This window comes from Gasterosteus aculeatus, chromosome 20 (assembly GCF_964276395.1).
Source record: "Gasterosteus aculeatus chromosome 20, fGasAcu3.hap1.1, whole genome shotgun sequence".
NCBI classification, from domain to species: Eukaryota; Metazoa; Chordata; class Actinopteri; order Perciformes; family Gasterosteidae; genus Gasterosteus; species Gasterosteus aculeatus.
The window spans coordinates 11,868,074-11,886,423 of NC_135707.1; the positions used below are offsets into that span (position 1 = coordinate 11,868,074).

The 18,350-nt window shown below is 45.1% G+C and overlaps 2 protein-coding genes across 3 annotated transcripts; both read right to left on the minus strand.

Annotated features, from left to right (window-relative positions):
• Positions 1–6,719: 6,719 nt before the first annotated feature.
• zdhhc18a (zDHHC palmitoyltransferase 18a) lies at positions 6,720–14,983 on the minus strand. Of its 2 annotated transcripts, XM_040165563.2 has the most exons (10): positions 12,417–14,983; positions 12,120–12,280; positions 11,603–11,752; positions 11,021–11,158; positions 10,853–10,904; positions 10,276–10,378; positions 10,076–10,188; positions 9,863–9,959; positions 8,758–8,828; positions 6,720–8,271 (listed from the first exon to the last, which is right to left on the minus strand). In XM_040165563.2, the coding sequence occupies exons 1-9, from the start codon at positions 12,647–12,649 to the stop codon at positions 8,787–8,789; spliced, it is 1,089 nt and encodes a 362-aa protein (XP_040021497.2). In that variant the 5' UTR covers positions 12,650–14,983; the 3' UTR covers positions 6,720–8,271; positions 8,758–8,786. The 2 variants fall into 2 exon arrangements, with proteins under 2 accessions (XP_040021497.2, XP_040021496.2); XM_040165562.2 differs by lacking the exon at positions 8,758–8,828.
• A 304-nt stretch (positions 14,984–15,287) lies between these two features.
• pigv (phosphatidylinositol glycan anchor biosynthesis, class V) lies at positions 15,288–18,123 on the minus strand. Its single transcript, XM_040164479.2, has 3 exons — positions 17,740–18,123; positions 16,389–17,555; positions 15,288–16,285 (listed from the first exon to the last, which is right to left on the minus strand). The coding sequence occupies exons 1-3, from the start codon at positions 17,800–17,802 to the stop codon at positions 15,998–16,000; spliced, it is 1,518 nt and encodes a 505-aa protein (XP_040020413.1). The 5' UTR covers positions 17,803–18,123; the 3' UTR covers positions 15,288–15,997.
• Between the last annotated feature and the right edge of the window lie 227 nt (positions 18,124–18,350).

Below are 18,350 nucleotides of genomic sequence, written 5' to 3' on the forward strand. Positions count from 1 at the left end.
GTAGGGTAGCCCTTTTCTTTGAGTTGTTTGTTCATACAGCCAATGGAAAAGTAAAGGCTATATTCCTACGGACAATCGTTCATTCAGTTAGCTCATGATTGTGCAGGGAGACATGAAAGGGCTCAGATAACCTGTGATGCCCTTTAAGCTTCACATTTACATTTTCAGATACCTCCCTGCTCCCTCTTTCCACTCTGCTTCCTTATCTATGGTGCAGAGTGCTTTTTTATTTGTTTTTGGTGCAGATACAGACATTCCTCTGGTCTGAACAGAACACAATGTCAGCTTTTTATGTAATGTATGCAATGGTCCACCTTAATTAAATAAAACAGTGAGACTTGAGTGAAATATGGCACGTGTATTGGGTTGCTTTGTTTAGCTGTCAGATGCTTTCGGTCTCTTCCAGTTAAATTCTTTTGATTTCCCTGTCAGTCTTTCCTGCATATTTCCTATCCTATCATGTGCGCTCTGATAAATGTTCAAATATAGTAACGAAGGACCTGAAACAAGAGAGAACTTGGCCTTTTAAGTGGTGAGAAGACTTTGCCAGTAAGTAATTTGCGAACAATACAGGTGAAAACTTAAATATGTCCCAAATGACCCAAATGTGTCCTCATTTATAAAATCCATCACACATCATACATGTCCACACGGTCTGTTGCACCAGTGCACCAGTGAATTGATAACAACAGAGTAAAGTCCATTTCCTGATTGATCTGTGTGGGTTTTTTAGTGATGGAGCAATAAAACACAGAGAGGCAGGCACACAGTCTTACGCATTTTGTCTTCCCTAAACACATGTTTGCTTGTTTTTAGTTCACATCACTGTCCACAGCACACAGCGGGAAGATGACTGCGTCTCAGGAGCCTCCGGGAGGTCGGGATTGTGGGCGTATTGTAAATTTGTTCTTTGCAGAAGATTGCTTCAAATCCTGTGATGTCAACATAATCCTGTTTCCCCGGCAACAGCATCCGCTTCGGTTGGCGGGCAGCTGGGTAGAGGCTGAGGGGCCTGGCAAGTGCCGATGTCAGATATCTGCGTCATAAGTCTATAAATAACCATCCATGTGGCAGCTGTTTATCGTTGGAGCAGAACTAGAATCTACCTGAATGCAAAACACTTGGAAAAGAGAGAAAAGCGACAAGAGATAAATGTTAAGCCACTTGACATTCTCAGGTTATTATCAGAGCGTCATGGCAGAGGGAGGTCACACAGATGTGCAGTCACTTATGCAGCAGAACAACAGCGATCCACACAAATTGCACGCACACAGGAAAAAAATGCGTTCACTGCTTTGTGTTTAATTAACCTTTTGTTAAAGCCACTGGATCCTCTGTTTATCCCACACGTTGACATCCTGCCGCAGCCATGACAACTCAGACTGTGAGTCTAGTGGGCGCGGTGAGGTGGCCAGTATTTAAACACACCTTTAACAAATGGTGCATTAGACAGGCGTACTTTCCAGTCCTACCCGTGTAAACATTATGAAACAATGTGATAGTCTTGAGGAAACTATATTAATGATCATAAGTTCTGTCTTTGTTTTTGTGCTCACACGCAAACGCAATCAGAAAGTGCTGTTTTATTGTCAAATATATCTTTGGCTCGAGGCCACGACAGGACAAGGAGCAGCGCAGAGGAACTGGCTTTTCTCTCGTGGGCTGGCTGGACGTCACGGCGCGTTGTAAAAGCCTGGCAGAAAATCCATGATGCCAAACAACAAGCAGTCGAGTGTCACAATGACGTATCAGGCGAAGACAGATAACGCTCCACCTGTCGCGCAGGATAAGTTATGAAGCTCTAGTCTGTCAGACAGGGTCTACTACAACATAAATTAATTATTTCCCCCGAGAAGACTCACTGAGGACATGTTACACTAGAAGACAATTCTTTGCTATTATTAGAGTGTGCCTCATCGGTGACTGTGGACAGTTTTGCTTTAGCTAAAATAGTGACGCACCCACTGCTGATACAAAGCATGGCCGACATCACACTGCATGTTCATTTGTTTCAAATCTCCTTTGACTTTGTCAATAGATAAAAAGTGAAATTCTATTACGCTGATTCTACAATGGCTGCAGATAACCTGTGTATATTCAGCCAGGTTGAGCTGACCAGTCAGGCTGGACCCCCACGACGGGGCCTAAACCTGAGGTGGACAGAGTGACTGATAAGAGAGCTTGAGTTTACTTCCCTCGATTGCTTTGGACGACAAATATATGTGGGACAGTTGAGCGAGGTTACGCAAGCAGCCGCGCTTCTGACGTCAGACTCTCTCCGCTGCCCGCTTGATTGATTACAGTAGTGTTTGGCAGAGGAGACCGGTGTGCTGCTGGAAAAAAAAAAAAAAATGCACTAATGATTCGAGTGGCATCAAACATCAGCTCCCACTTCGTCTCTTCTGTCCACAGTCGCGCACTAAAATGGAAAAATACTCAGTTGAGAAAAAGCAAATTACAAATTGATGTTGATCTGTTTTGTTCTTTTGCTGCTAATGTTGCTCTAAAATCAAACCATTTCTTATGTTGCACTGTTGTTACCTAGACCTTTTAAGATCCAGTGAGTCATTTTGGAGATGGTTTCATGTTCTAGGATAAGTTTCGTTTTCTCATCTGAGAGCCGTGACAATATTTTCTACCATTTCCTGCTGCGGGTCCAGAGGTATGTCACAGCTTTGACTGTCTCTTTGCAAACGAGAGGTTATTGCAGTTGAAGCAATCCAAAGCTCAACGGTCAAATATAGTCTTAGGCTTTGGGTGTTACGAAAGGCTCGGCTCACTTTACTCAGAGGTTGTGTGACATGTCAAAACATTGTTGAAGGTGAAGTAATGTGAATCGAATGGCAGTTGTTATTTAGAAACATGGATCTACACAAAAGCGCACAAATAGGAAAGGAAAGAAATGAACTCAGCAAGTAAAATTTCCCCAATGAATGAAGTGTGAGATAACAGAGAAATGCGGTGAGTCATGCATACGTTTCCTTCTGCTTCTGGCTCGTATAAGAGCATGTGTGGAAGGGAGGCATGTCCCTGGTAATAAAACACCCTCACCTCCATCTGTATGTCGGGGACGTCCTTACTTAGACTGGGGCGTCCTTCCCCCGGAGCCTAAATCATGTTGTGCAACTGCTCTCCATTTAAGGTCTCTGTTGCATCCTACAGTGTCAAACACTTGACATAAAAGAAATACGCCCTGGTTGGATTGGCTTCTCAGCTTTGGTGTTGGTAGATGAATGGTTCTCAACCTGGTGAGATTCTCCCCTGATGAAGTCATATCAACTGCACTACAGGGACATGGGAACAAGTTGACAGCTGCATACACAAGAGAAGTACACAAAATGTGATCATAAAACTTCTGTTGTGTAATTTTCTCAACACATGCATGTGAAAATGAACCAGAGAAGAGAACTGGCTCTTCACCAGCAGTAAGAGGGAACCCCTATTTAGCAGCAAGCTCTGATTTCATTCCCAGAAATCCTGCTCATAACCCCCCATCCAGTAGCTGTAAGAATAAGTCAAACTGAGGGGCTGTAAAGAGTTTAACACATTGGGAAGCGATTATGTTGATTTACTGGACACCTTTGGGGTGAAGCACTACCGCAAGACAAAGCCGCCCCCCCCCCCCCCCCCCCCCCAGGACAATAGCTGCTAAGGTCACAATCATACATGCTCTGAAAATAGCAGGCAGTAATAAAAATGGGTTAGCGGGACGTCCTCTCAGATCGTCAGATGTTTTTAATCTTGCTCCTGGAAGCATTATCGGCCATCTGTGTATCCCATCGAGCGCTGGGCCAGAGGGAGCCAGCTGGAGGTTCCAAGAGCAACAAAAACCGTGATATCAAATAAACGCACCGCACTAATTAAATCAATTTATGGATGATCAGACGGTTCTAAATTCACGGCAGGAGTTTGGGACTGTTTATTTAAAAGGGGAAGCTGTTGAATATGGCTTGTTTTGACAGGTTCACACAAGGTTTTAGGATGACATTCATGTTGTAACTGGGAACAGGCACGGGGATGCTGCACACATGGTCCAAAGCCCCTCCGAGTTGCATACGGTAGAACTATTGGCAGCAACAGGAGCCTCTCGACATCCAGCCCGCAGTCTCAGACATTTTCAGACACTTTTCAATATCCCGTGTTTTACTGCAAAGCACTTTATTTGCTGCCTTTCTCACATTTACCTCGCTGCTCTTAACAATAACACAAGCAACATTAGTATTTGACCTGTTCCTTCCTCGTGAAACAGCAGTGTGGCCTTTGCCGTGAATTAACCGAGCAGGGAATAAGTTTGGTCATGTCCATACAGTGACTCAACAACGTAATCTAACAGCGCTTTTACCATCTCACTTTATTGCAGCTGATTCTTAAACCCGGTCCACGGCAAAGTCCGACATGATGTTTCTTGTGGCCTGCACGTCACTGCAAAACCCTGCACATAAATGTGTGTATGCACACAGTAATGAAATGAAAGTCTTACGTAGTCTGATATTTTTACCTACTGGAATATTTAACCTACAAAATGACTATTTGTAAATCAATTACTTACTCACTGCGTGTTGCTTTCAATTGTTGAAGAAAAACATATTTTCTTGTATGTTGTTAGTAATTGATATACAAGTGGCAATTTTAGTCAAGTATTCAACAGTAGCCTTAGTACGCTGTAAAAATGAACACTAAAAAGAATGCAACAAAAAAATAACGCCAGTCCAAGCTGTTAAGCTCAAATTTAAATTGTACAATTTTCATTTGGGGCGATTTAATTTGCCATAAACAACAATTTTTTATTTAATGTGCATATAGCAAGTTTTTTACATCACCATCTGCAAATTAACCAACATAACCGATAATTGATTTGACAAAAAGCTGTTTAAAGCTGTACTTATTTTGACTATTATTGTTTTCTCATTTTTCCATTCAATTCACCTACACACACATTTACTTTATCAAAACATGCTTACCGTGATTCCTGAGCTACGCGAAGATATTATGATGTGACTGAGAGACAGACGCTCACTGGTTGAAGTCGACATGGTTCATGTTTCAGGGAATTCTGACCATGCTGATCAACTTGCGTTTGTGTAGCAGAAGTCAAGACATTTCTCTGTCATTATTGAGGCCTTATCCAATAGCCTGCATGCTAATGGGTGCTGAGATAGTGTCTGAGCCTGCCTGCTACCCTGGCACTCTAGTTCGGCTCCATGGCACATATTCGGGTTTCCAGGTGGAGCTCTTTTCACTCCAGCGGCAACAGCCGGCGTTTTTCCACTGCAAGACCCGGAGAAATCTCACATCGCCTGACTGATCCGCTGATCTAATCTGCACATTACATAATGTCGCAAATGTGGTATCTTGGAATGGTGGGAATATTTTTTTTTGGGGGGGGGGGGGATAATTCAGGAGCTCAACATAATCAAGACTTACACATAAAGATCTTTAACAACAGCAATGGTCGGCCACAACCTTTGATAAGCTGTACCATTAGACCAGCGTGATCTATATGTGCTAAAAGGCTCCCAAGGACTTTTAGGTCTTCACACATATGCTACCAAAAACCTCCCTTGTTACACACAGAGGCGTCCCTGGAAAGACGCCTCTGAAATAAACAAACATTCTTAATTCCCCCGAACAAACTCTATAAACAGGCGTGTTCACGTCGCCCACGATATTCAACGTAGACATTCTTTATCGTGTTTAGTGTCGGCTGGTTTGCGTGAGTGCAAACGTGCACACGGATCAACGCCTGTTGGCTTCAACGTCCAGCATGGAGACATTTTGACCACCTCGTGGAAGATCCCCACCGGATCCGCTAGTTTCATCTTTCACCGGCAACAAACTGCGCCTGGCGGCAGCTGGTTGGCTGCACTCGGCCCCGGGGGGGGGGCGATCTGATGGAGCTTCACCACCCGGCACGGAGACACGCTTTCTGCTCTTTAACGGCGGCGGCGGCGAGGGATGTTGACTGCGAGTCAGCCATGACTGTGAGTCAGCGGCTTGTTTTTTCACAGAGGTGCTTCACTTCTGCTCTGGTGAGGCGAGCCAACGATGAGGAAAAGACTTGTGAGAGAGTGACACACGGCTGCGTGGTTACAGGGCAGCAGGGCCCAAAGAAGAACGAGCGCCATGACTCACAGAGCAGAGGTCAACCGGGGGTAAACGGGCAGCGGATTATTTATTTGAAGAACAGGAATTTATTAGTTGGGAGTGAAATGCGTGGCTTCCCCAGCTGTTCAATAAAAAAAAAAAGGAACAGGCCAAGTGAAAGTGTCCTACTAGACCAGGAGTCTCTATAATGACCACTTATGTGACCACTTTATAATTCCCTTCTTTGAAAATTTGCTGTGAATCAGCTCATTCTCTCCGAGCGAGCCAGAACATTGGGTTTAATGTTGGCGTAACGTATTAAGGTATAACGACTTGCCTCGACAACGACTGCTTTGAAGTCAAATGATAACAGATACCTAATAAACTGGGGGGGGGGGGGGGGAATACTTTTATTTGGTGATAGTGCATCTCTGGTCATTCATATAGTAATATAAAATAGCCTGTTAGACCTGTACATTGAACTGTTCCCATTGCGCAATAGTAATACTATCAGTCAGTCTGTGCAAAACGCAACAGAAGCAGCTCCATTGGGGAGTCTGGATTTTATTTTTTTTTATTATTGAGTGAAGATTTTAAAATCTAAAAATAAAAAAACAGAACAAAAACGCCAGAAATTAACAAAAAATCGTTATTTTTTTTATTGACCACATGTTACAGATCCACTGTCACATCCTACAAAATACAAAACAAGTTTGTTCATACAAGCACTGCTTGTAAATAAACAATATACAAACAACCTACGGGTCTTGAAGCAGACGGATACATGAACGACCCACTAAACTAACTATGACCACATTGTTCTTCACAAACCCACAACCTTTGTACAGCGTCAACACTCAAAAATAAATATCCCATCCAAAGGCCTTTCCTCTAACTGTCCTCTGACTGGGGGATCTGTACTCGCACGCTGCCCCCTGGTGGCACAAACTATCTGCTGCTATCTGCTAGTGCTGTTGTCCACCAACACAGAGGGTTCGGTTTCACACAGTAAAGGAGACCAAGAGGTCACAGCTATGGAAACCAGCATGTGGCGAGACCTCAGCGAGAAAACAAACAGACAGCTCACAGTAAAGCACATTAATAGGAAAAAGGTGTGTCAGACATAAATACTGCAATCTAAGCCCTGGTGGGCGGCAGCACATTTTGATGCAAGTGACACAAATATGGAAATGATTAAATATCAAAAGGAACTATTTGATAACTAGTATCAGTCACACGTGAAAAGATGTCTGGACCAATTCACTCACTTTTGCCCGTTTTTACATGTCCTCTTTCAATGATAAGACCCCTAAAGAAAGAATACTGACCATTTCACTGATATAAACATGCAGAACTGACTAGAAAATACAGCAACGCCTGGAAATGCAAACTTTACTAATGTAATAAAAAATGCAAACCCCCGTCAAGCTGCTTCCACCGGATGATATTGAGGTGATGTAGGTAAAAATGACAAGAAATGATGGGATATTTCGTAAGGCCAACGTTGGAGTTGATAACCCTGAAACGGCTCACTGTTCAGTAAATCTAAACGTTTGTCTGCATAAAATATTTGCAAGAACTCAAACCCTGTGGCGGAAGGTGTGGAGGCATGTTCTGGGTGTCTTAATAAAAAGGTGGTTAAAAAATATCTCTATTGTGCTTCAAAGTATTACTAAGATTTCCCTTCACTGCGAAGGACGTGTATAGTTTAGTACGACATTGGTGATACAAAAAAGGAAAAGGAAAAAGAAACCCAGGTGCAACTCACAGCATGACCACCACGATGCAAAAGCCAAAAACCCGCGTGGTGGCAGAGCAGCGCTGTGTGGTCGCCGAGCGCGTTCAGGGTGGCGGGATGAAGCCGACGTCAGGCGCCTCGCCCAGAATAAAGGTGGTGCGGCTCAGCGACGGGGAGGGCGAAGCCAGGCGGAAGGCCGGGTTGCTGGACTGAAAAGAGTCCCTCCTCTCGCGGCCTCTGGCGAACGGGGGGCAAGGAGCCGCCGCCGTGTGCCGGCCGGCGTGTTGTCGAGAGCAACCGGTGGGCGGTGAGCGCTCGGCGGGAGGCGTTGCCGCGGCGGAAATCTCTACGGCCACGGGGGTCGTCTTTGGAGCGCCGGGAGGGCACCGGCCACGGGAGTCGAGCGAGCGAACCAGCCTCTCCAGCACGTCCTTGGTGCTCTTAGTCCACTGCGTGGAGGGGAGCAAATAAAGAAGTCAAGAGACAGGAAGGGGGGGCGGGCAAACATCGCCAGTTTGTGTTATGAATGGGTGAGGGGCAATGTAAAAAAAAAAACCAACAAAAAAAAACATCACAGACATATCCGGAAAGGCGTAGTGAGTCAAATGATTTGGTCGAGAACGAGAGCACCTGATGATTGTCAAAAGACTTGAATGGAGGCACAGAAGGGAGTTAGAGGCAAGCAATGCAACACAGGACAGTGTGACACGTGGAGGAGCTCTTTCCCGTTTTCTTCTGGCACCCCAACACACAGACGAGAAAGAAACCGCTCATCCAACAACAGAGATGTCAGGAGTGAATGGATGGAAGCGAAGCATGCACATGTACGTGTTTGCAGGGAAATGACTGGTAAAGTACGACGGTACGGTGTGGAAGAAGACAGTGAATGGTTGGGGAAGGAGGTGCAGCGTTGAGCTCTTCTCCTACACTCTTACCATCGACCGTCTACATGCAGCAGCGCCCTTCAGGCTGTGCAGGACAAAGCAAAGTCCTGACAGGTCTCCTCCTGGCAGGGTGGGATGGTACAGTACAACACCCGGGTGTCAGATCGTGCATCTCGCAATGGAGTGACAGACATTCAGAACAAATGTTCCTGAATACATACATGTTTATACCTATTGAAATGGTAGAAATGCAACTTTTAAACACCTGCAGTCAGACACAGATTTGAAAAAATAAAACAAAAAAGGCAAAGTCCAAAAACAAAATACAAGTAACAATTATAAAATAGTTTATTTAACACAAAAGAACACTTTTTAGGTAAGTAGCTGTATGTAAAGGTAAAACGTTGAGTTAAGAAAATAAAGAAAAATATACAGATAAAAATATACTTCACTTGCTGACCAAATCAAATAACAAATGTCACAAATGATCTGTGATAAAGTGCTAATAAAGTGATAAACCAAATACAAAATAAGATTGAAAACTCCTGAAAAGGCAGTAAACAAGTCCTCTGTTTGCACCACAACATACAAGCAACCCCAGTAGTAATGTAACACGGAGGTAGATGCAGCAACGTGTTCAATTTAAAGTCCAAGCTGAAAAGGTGTCACAGTGAACAGGTGTACCGTCCCACAGCACAAAGGGACCACGGTTTATGTGCAGCAGACTGACTCAGCAGCTCAATGACCACTTCAACAAATGCTTGCACTTCTACCTGTAAAAACTTTGACCACTTTTATGCGTTTTTAACTGCTCGGTGATGCTAGACAGAGTTACAAGTGGCCTCAGTAGTAATTAGCCAACGTCATTGTTTCTAGTGTGGATAATCCATCTTAAGCTGGGCCTGTGATACTACTACCCAACAAGTTATTCACAAGTAAAAAAATATGCACTGCTTAGTTGGTTTTTTGCACACAGGTTTCATACGTGGGCACAGATTCAAAGGGCTGCACGTGGGCCACTCAAACAGTCTGGTGGGTGGAGACGTGGACACAGAGAGGAAAGGCACAGGGCGGTTGGGGGAGGAAACCTTGCAGCATCACAGGACGTACGGGACAGTTGGGGTCAGGGAAGGGACCACGCGCTGGTTCATCCTACCATGTTTGTGTCGTTCTTGACCGGGAAAGGAGGCAGCTCCGTCTCTGTAGCAGGGGATGCCGCAACAAGAGGAAGGAAACCTCTTCTGTCAATCAGACTAGAGAGAAGAAACCAAAAGGAGCACGTTAGGATGCACTTTAACATGGACTGTACGTGATGCCATCGCTGACACTGAGAAATGTGCGTGTGGTACAAAGCCTCCTCTCCACTCACCTCGGAGGCATCGGCCCACATAACGTCACACAGCAGTTGGTCATGATATTGTTGTAACTGTACGGGTTCCCCGACTCCTCTGTACACCGTTTACTTGACCAAGAGCCCTTTATCTGCACAGTGAATGAATAAAGAAAGCCAAAATCAGTTATTGAATGAAGTCTATTGTAGTAATCAGGGAATGGGACATGAGCACTTACATCTTCATTTGTTGTGAGGTTGGAGGCTACCAAGTAGGTATGGAAGCCTGAGAGGCCCAGAATGGACCAGATGGAGAAGAAACAAATCACCAACTCCACCACAGTGCAATCACAAGAGTCAAGGCAAGATAATGTCACCATTCCCAATGGTCATTTGAGACAAACAACTGTTTATTAAAAATCAATCACAATGCTCTGTGTGCGTGTAGGTAAGGACTTTGCGAATGTATTATGAAACCCAACTGTTATTTGCGTATTGCATATTGTGCATCCATGAGGATAACAATGAAAACAGTCTGGAGTCACACCGTCTATATTCTCATCATGCTCTCATGAGAGCATGAGGCAGCAGACCTTCAACTGGAGCCGTGTGCTTTAAAGCACTGCTTTGCTGGATGCCAACTCCTCTGATCCTATTAATGGGCTTAGGCTGAGGAGCAGCAGCGGGAAATGCCTCGTCAACAGTGTGAATTATTTCTTGGCAGTATATGGGTTGCATATCCAATATGCCATATTGGTTGCCTGGATCAGATAAACAGGTGGACTAGATGAAAATGTGATATGTGCAAAAGGATATCTGGCAGGGCTTTCTTGAATGGCTTGAATAAGACTTTTACCGTCTTGAGAACCTGGAAAGAGACACAGGGAATTCCAAAATCAAGTCATTTTAAAGTAGTTTGTGGTAATATAACAAGAACATCATGCCCAGTGCATTTGGGTCTTCAAACATTGGGAGAATACTTACGCAGCGTGATGTGCGTGACGACACAGCCAAATATGAACGATGTCAGAAATGACAGAGAGATGATGAAGCTATAGAAAAAACGGTAATTGCGTTTGCCCACACAGTTTCCCACCCACGGGCAGTGGTGATCAAATCGTTCTGAGGGTAAAAAAAAAAAACGTATACAGAGATCAGAGGCTTTTCTACCGCAGTTGTAAAGAATAATATGTTATTTTAGTTAGTTGTATGATTAGTAATAATATGTACGTTACATATTATTAAACCCAATCACTCTTCTTCTGGAATCGGTGTGAACTTTTCACTTAATACAACCAAAAAAAAAAAAAAAACAGATTCGTACACTTAATGTCAATTTAAGATTTGGAAATACTTGGCCAGAATTAGCTTTTGTAGCTCCCTCTTTATGATGCGGTCACGTCCAGACAGACCCATGGATTAACATTGAAGAAAACTGTTGTGCAAAGAAAACTGGAAATCTACCAGCCAAGCAGTATGGTACCTTCCGCTCGACAATGACATCAAGTCATCGAGTGCAATTAGTGCGGTTGGCAAACGCTGGTAACTTCTACACCGAATCCTTACCCACACAGTTGTCACAGAGGCTGCAGTGGGACGTCCGAGGGGGGCGGAACATTTTACAAGTGAAGCAGTATTTGAGCTTCACCACGTGCTGGTTGATGAGAATCTCCTTGGTTCGTGGAGGGGGGCGATACGTGGAGGATCCTGAGTTATCTTGAAATAGAGAAGCACAAGGGGAGAGACTCACTGCAACATGGCACATTTCAATTGGAGGTAACTTGACGTGATTTTACAGTAACATAAAACTTGAACACAGAAAACCGGCAACATAAATTCACATAATCGGTTTGGATTTATTACAATTATTTGAATTCAGTAAACCTAATAAGCACTATAGATACAATAAAAGAAATAATCAACAACACAAATAAATCTAGCTCTGGCTTTTTGAGTAAGCTGATTAGGTCAAGTTAAAAAAACAACAACAACATATCCCTCAGAGTCCCCCACTCCCCCCATGGCGAAGCTCTTTCACCCCATCTGTTCCCCGCCTGGTGTGGGACTGAGGGCAGTGCCTTACCGATCTGCTTCTCTATGTCTGCTGCTTCGTCCGGGGTGGCCCTGGGTAAGATGCCTGGGTCTGTAAAGCTGGTTCTCAGCAGGGAGGTGACCACAAACAAGGAAAGAACCCCACCAATCACAGGTATAAAGACGGTCAGATGTGTTACTAGGAAAGGGCAACTGTAAGAGAACAGAGTCCGTTTCAGTTAGTCTGGTTTTACATGGTTCACACACACTTTCAACCATGAACCTTCCATGCGGCCTTCAGGGCCCACTGGGAAGAAACCTACAAAGAGGAGCGTTGCTAGTTACTCACTCGAACGCAAAGAAAAGGCCACAAGTGACAACAATAAGGCCCAGTGTCACGGGAAGGATTCCGCTCTGCCTGGCCAGGATGATCCGCCCGTCGCAGAAGAAGCGGTTCTTCCCTGGGAACACTTCCCATTTCCTCCGCAATCGCTGTACTTTCTTCTCGGTGTGGTTCTGGACGGACGAGGGCGACACCGACAGCGCCCTCGGGTCTATCTGCTGGTACTCGCAGTTCTTCATCGTGTAACGTTAACGGTAAACGGGAACGACGAGGTACGGGTGTAGCTCAAAGGCACTCACAAAGCTCTCGTTTGCCGCCACGTTATCGAGGGGCTGTACTCTCGGGTTTCAGTCATTTGTACGTTGATATTTTCTGTCTGTGTTCATTTGCCCATTCTGAAAGCTAACGCTAGCTAGCTAGCTAGCTAACGAACCGGCAGGAACCGTCTTCTCCTAAGCAGAGTTTTACGAGCTGAATCCGTTCCAAACTTATCTGAAGTTCAACCACCATCTTCGATAGCTAAATTGAAGCCATTCATAAACACGAATACTTATTTGGTTGTATTATATCGACGTTACCAGTGGCTTAATTCAAGAGACGGGCTTCGGCTCAAGCTTCTTGTAGCAGTTTATGTTTCCCTTTTTTTTCGCGTGCCGTCGCCGTGACGGGGAGGACGATGACGTAGGCACGCAGCACTCGCCGCTTGTCACGTGAGACCGTCGATGATTTGTAGATCAGCGTCGAAACAACAGCGCCTCAAAGTATCGGTGCGCATCGAAATAAGCGGCTCCCGGTGCTGTGTTTTACTTGATAAAAGTCCGAATCGAAGATATAACTGAAGTGTAAACATAATTCTTTAACCTACGTTACTTTGGTTTTGCCGTTATTTAGGGCCATATAATTCTAATGGTTAGCATCCTCAGCATTGCCTTGTATTTTAGGGGCTGCGGGGATGACACAGACCTGGGAGGGTTTAGATCGTTGGTATTGTATAGGTTGATTAGACTCAAAGTGAACCTGTGGTAATTAGTTTGGATCATTAATCATTCTCATCGGCTCAGAGGAGCAGATCTGACCCGCGTGCTGCAAACTCAGATGCACAGTGTTGACAGAGGAGATTTGTCATCGGCCTAGTGCATCTAAAACTGTTGCTGAGCCTGTTTTCAGTCTTTGTCTACATCTGATAGATAGGAAGTCGACATGCCATTTACCAGTTAAGTATATTCGATATTTAAGTTGGTTAGGAAAGTGGAAGGTCAGCTGCTCCAAACAACACGTCAAAAAGGTCTCTGGACCACAAATAGCGAGACAGGCGAGCACATTGCATTTAGCAAATTGGCATGCGGGTAGAGCCCAACCCAAACAACCGGTTGATCATCTGTTCTTTCTTAATACTCATTGTGGGTTCTCAGCGCTATAAGTAAACCGTCTGAACCCCACGTGTCTCTGCATGCTTCTCCGGAGCGTTTCATAACTATGGCTTTCTACCTACCAACATGCTGACAGTGAACCACAAAGCCCTTGTTACCATGGTGAGAGTCTGTGGTGCCGTGCACCAGGTGATGGTCACACTGGTTAAAGTGTTTGGGGCCAGTGTTCTGTGTGCATGTCAACTGAGACATTATCCAGTGTGGTTCCAGCTTTGTCCTGCCGGGAAAAACCTTCTGAGTCGATGCCACTTTTGGAAATCGTGAGTGTGAAAGGGGCAGATGGGTTCATCCGTGGCATTTGTGTGTGTTTAAGCAAAATGATGTGTTGGACTCTGCTCGAGGGATGTGAAATAATGGCCACTTCTCAGGCTCTGAAGGGAACAGTGTGTAGGACTCAAGGGGATTTATTGGCTGGGATGGAATATAATATTCATAACTGCCTTTTCCAATGTAGCTCTCTAACGAGCTTGGAGAGAGAAGGGTGAACAAAGGGATCCTGAAATGGATCCAATCAGGAACCTCAAAATTAGATGCTCATGAGTCCTAAATTACATTACATGTCATTTAGCAGACGCTTTTATCCGAAGCGACTTACATTAAGTGCATTCAACCATAGGGTACAACCATCAGAAGAACAAGAAACAAGAAAGTGCAATTTCCTCAAATAAGCCAATTTACAATTTGCTATAGATGAGTGGCGTTACAAGTACAATTTAAGTGCTACAATTTGTTAGTCTTTAGTCGAGTCTGAAGAGGTGTGTCTTTAGTTTGCGGCAGAAGATGTGAAGGCTCTCTGCGGTCCTGGTGTCTTCAGAGAGCTCGTTCCACCATTAATAATAAATAATGCACCTTTTATTCTTTAACCATTGCAAGGAGGTAAAAGGTGCAATATTATGCTGCATGCAACAGGACAGTATTGTTTTTAATAGTGGTTGGGGTACTTGATTAGGAATGTGGCTATTATCTCATATTGGTTCTTCTTTTCATTGTGAAATGGTTTTATATGACTTGTTATTATCCGGCTCACACTATTTCCTGCCGTATAGGTACAGACATTTTCCTGTTAGTTCCCTGATGAAGACCTGGCAGGTGTGGAAACAGGTTGGCTTTTTTAGATCACTTATCGTTGCAATAAAGGCTTTTACACAGTTCTCCTCTGTTGTTACCTGTTTTAAGATGTAACGGTGCCTGGATTACCTTCCTGTTTAACACATTTTATTCCCCAGTTTTCCAAAAGCAGATTTTCCTGCGATTTGGTGCACAGAGCAACCAGTAATCTGACGCTCTCCGTATGGAGTGTTTTTCACGGAGTTTGTCAGTGACTGAACAGTTTTAGGAGTAATAGCCGTCTCCAGTGGCATTAAAGAGAGATCTGTAAGAATTGGAGGTAACTTGACGTGATTTTACAGTAACATAAAACTTGAACACAGAAAACCGGCAACATAAATTCACATAATTGGTTTGGATTTATTACAATTATTTGAATCTATGATTTAGGGACAAACTTGCTGGTGTAACTTTGGTTCTTAAAAAAAACAAAAAAAACACTGTAGTAGTTTTACATTAATGCCTCGAGAAAAGAGTTTACCTTTATATGAAAATAAAACTTAAATGGAAGATTTGTTGACAGCAACAAAACCTTTTATTTTTTTCTCATCCATATTCAAACATTCTCAAACTAGATCTTGGAATATTTCTTCCAAACATGCAGAGCTATATCAAATTATAAATTAAATGAAAATGTTACGCTTCAGCAAGTCTCAAGCAATAAATTGAAAAGTTTGTCAAGTACAACCAGTCTTCCAATAATTTACAACCAGACTGTTCAACTAAGCTTCAGAAATATTGTACATTTTGATAGTTTGTTTTCAAAGACATTAAAATGAGATGTTTAAGTTAAATTGGTTGATTATTGCATGAGTGAATCAACATCAAAAATGTAATAATGTAATTGTGTAATTTCTTTGTAAGACTGAGCGGGATCATTATATATTGTAATGCTACTGCAACGAATAGTTTTAACGATTGCCGGAATGAAACACAAATGGAACATTGATGATGTACTTTAAAAGATATCCGTGTGTCATTCAACATATGATGCGTGTTGGAGTCGTACATGGACACATTACATTTAAAAGGACAGAGTGATCTCTTAAGTCATGTCCACGGCAAGGAGTTACAATGCAGTGCCAGGCCCAGCACCCAGTAGCAGAGGAAGTATCCCAGGATGCTCTGCGTGGTGGGAGAACAGGTTTTAAAGTGTGGCAGCAGTGCGATAATGGGGTTCAGAGGCGTGTGCCTGCATCCGTTTCTGGAATGCGTCTGTAGCTGCACGTTGGGATTCGACGTTTTCCTTCGATGAAGAAGCGGCTCATTGAGGAGGAGCAGGTGAGCACTTATCCAGAAAGGCACGGGGGACGAGGAGGCCATGAACCTGGTTAGAACCTAGAAGTGTAGATTTAAAATGGGAATGAGAAGAAATCAGCAGTCGTTCCTCACACACGGACATGTGAAGTTCCACAAGGAGGTGCTCACATTATTCACTTACCTGCACATGCATGCACAATGTCCCAAACACCAGAAGCACAGTCGAATGAACGACATAAACGAACACTCTGGAGTTGAAAAATCCCGGTGTGGGTTTGTCAAGTCCTTTACTTGCGCCCGTCTCCCAAAGTCCGAGTCTCAGACACATTTCTGGATTGGCTTGAAAATATGCGTACGCTGCCATTATGCCGAGAGCGGCCATGGGTAGAGCCAGAACGAAGTTTGGCATCTGCTTCAGCTCAAAGTAGCGCAGGAAGCCCACATCCCAGTAAACATCCTGGATGTGAGAGTACAGCAGGGGGAGAGGTCTCATGCACCAGAGGGGCGGTGGACCGTTCTCATCCGGAACCCGGTAGCCCTTCACTTCGGCCAGGGACAGGAGAGCGGGAGGGATCCGCTCCAGGGAGACGGACGGTGTGCAAAACGTCCTGTACCCGTAGTACTGGAACGCGCAGAAGGGAAGGGCAATGATCGCCGTTCCCAGGAGGGCGGTGAGCAGGACGCCGACAACGGCCCAGACATAGTGGAAGACTTTACTGTAGCCTCTAGTCGTCGTTCGGTAGACGCGAATCTGGCAAATGGCGCGCAGTGACGGCAGATACAGCAGAAACCCTATGTTGACGAGTCCGTTGGACCGCGCGGCGGTGGCTATGCTGAGGGCCAGGCAGGCGCGGAAGGTGAAACCTTTCTCCAGGAGGAACAGGCCGCCGAACGTCAGCGCGGCAAACAGGCTCTCCGAGTAGCCGGCGGTCATGAAGACGTTGGCGGGCGTGACGCAGTAGAGCAGGCTGGAGAGCAGAGCGAGGCGCCTGTCCTGAAGAACGGCCCTGCTGAGCGCGTACAGGGCGACGGCGCTCAGCAGGAAGAGGGCGCTGTTCCCCAGGGCCACGGCCAGCAGCAAGCGGCCCCGCACGCTCAGCCAGCTGCTCAGGGGCCACAGCAGCGTCTCCGCCAGGCCCCGGAGGACGACGGGCAAGAGGGGGAAGAAGGCAAAGTTGTGCTCGTAGAGGTACCCTCTCTCGGCGATGAAGAGGAAATGCTCGGCGTCCCAGTGAGAGAGGCCGCCCAGCAGCCACTCCACGGCGGGGTCCCAGCACAGAGGCTCCTCTGTCCTCGGGGGCCTGAAGGCGTCGGCGTCGTGGTCGGGGATGACGGCATTGAAGACAGCCTGAGGGGAGATGTTCCAAAAATACATCAGAACGAATCCTGCCTATCGTGCAGTTTTGCCGTTTCCCTTGGGAACTATTGGCCGAGGCTCACAACATTAAATGGTCAAGGTGACTCAAACTCCGGGAGACATTAGGGTTAATAAAAATAAAAACTATATTTGTCTACTTTCATATCCAACTTACCTGCAACAACAGCGACAGGCCCCTGGTGACGGCGGCGAACTCCACAACGGCCCTGACGTCCATGGTCACTGGCGCGGCGCGGGGAATCGGGGAGAGTCGGATGCGACAGGCCGCAGCATTGTCGCTGCTACGAGACGCTCACTGCCGGATTAGTCATAGTTTCTAGAAAACATAGAAAGATAGAAATTCGGTGAAGGCGCTCCCGAGGTGTTGGCGTTTTCATTGGCTTGACAGTAGGAGAGGGTTGAAAATGAGAAAGATATAATTTTGGACGGATAGTCGTCGTCAGTCAGTGTTTGTTTTCGCTCAGGTGCAATCTTTGTCCTCACATCCTCATTCTGCAGCAAAGCTTCTGCTTCGTTTCGAATGACTCTTTTCACTTCCGGTGTAGCCGAGGTCCTTTCAAAATAAACGCGATTAAGCCCCGGGAAGAACCCGTATGTGGTTTTCTGTTACAAAGGCAACTGATGTCTCTAACGGCACGAGTGTAGCCCGAAACTGTCCACCATAGTACGTATATACGACCCGTGTTTTATAAAGTTACATCAGCTTCGATTTGACGTCGTGTTTTAGGGTCTTTTGGTCAGGTGACGCGTGAAGGCTTTTCTGCC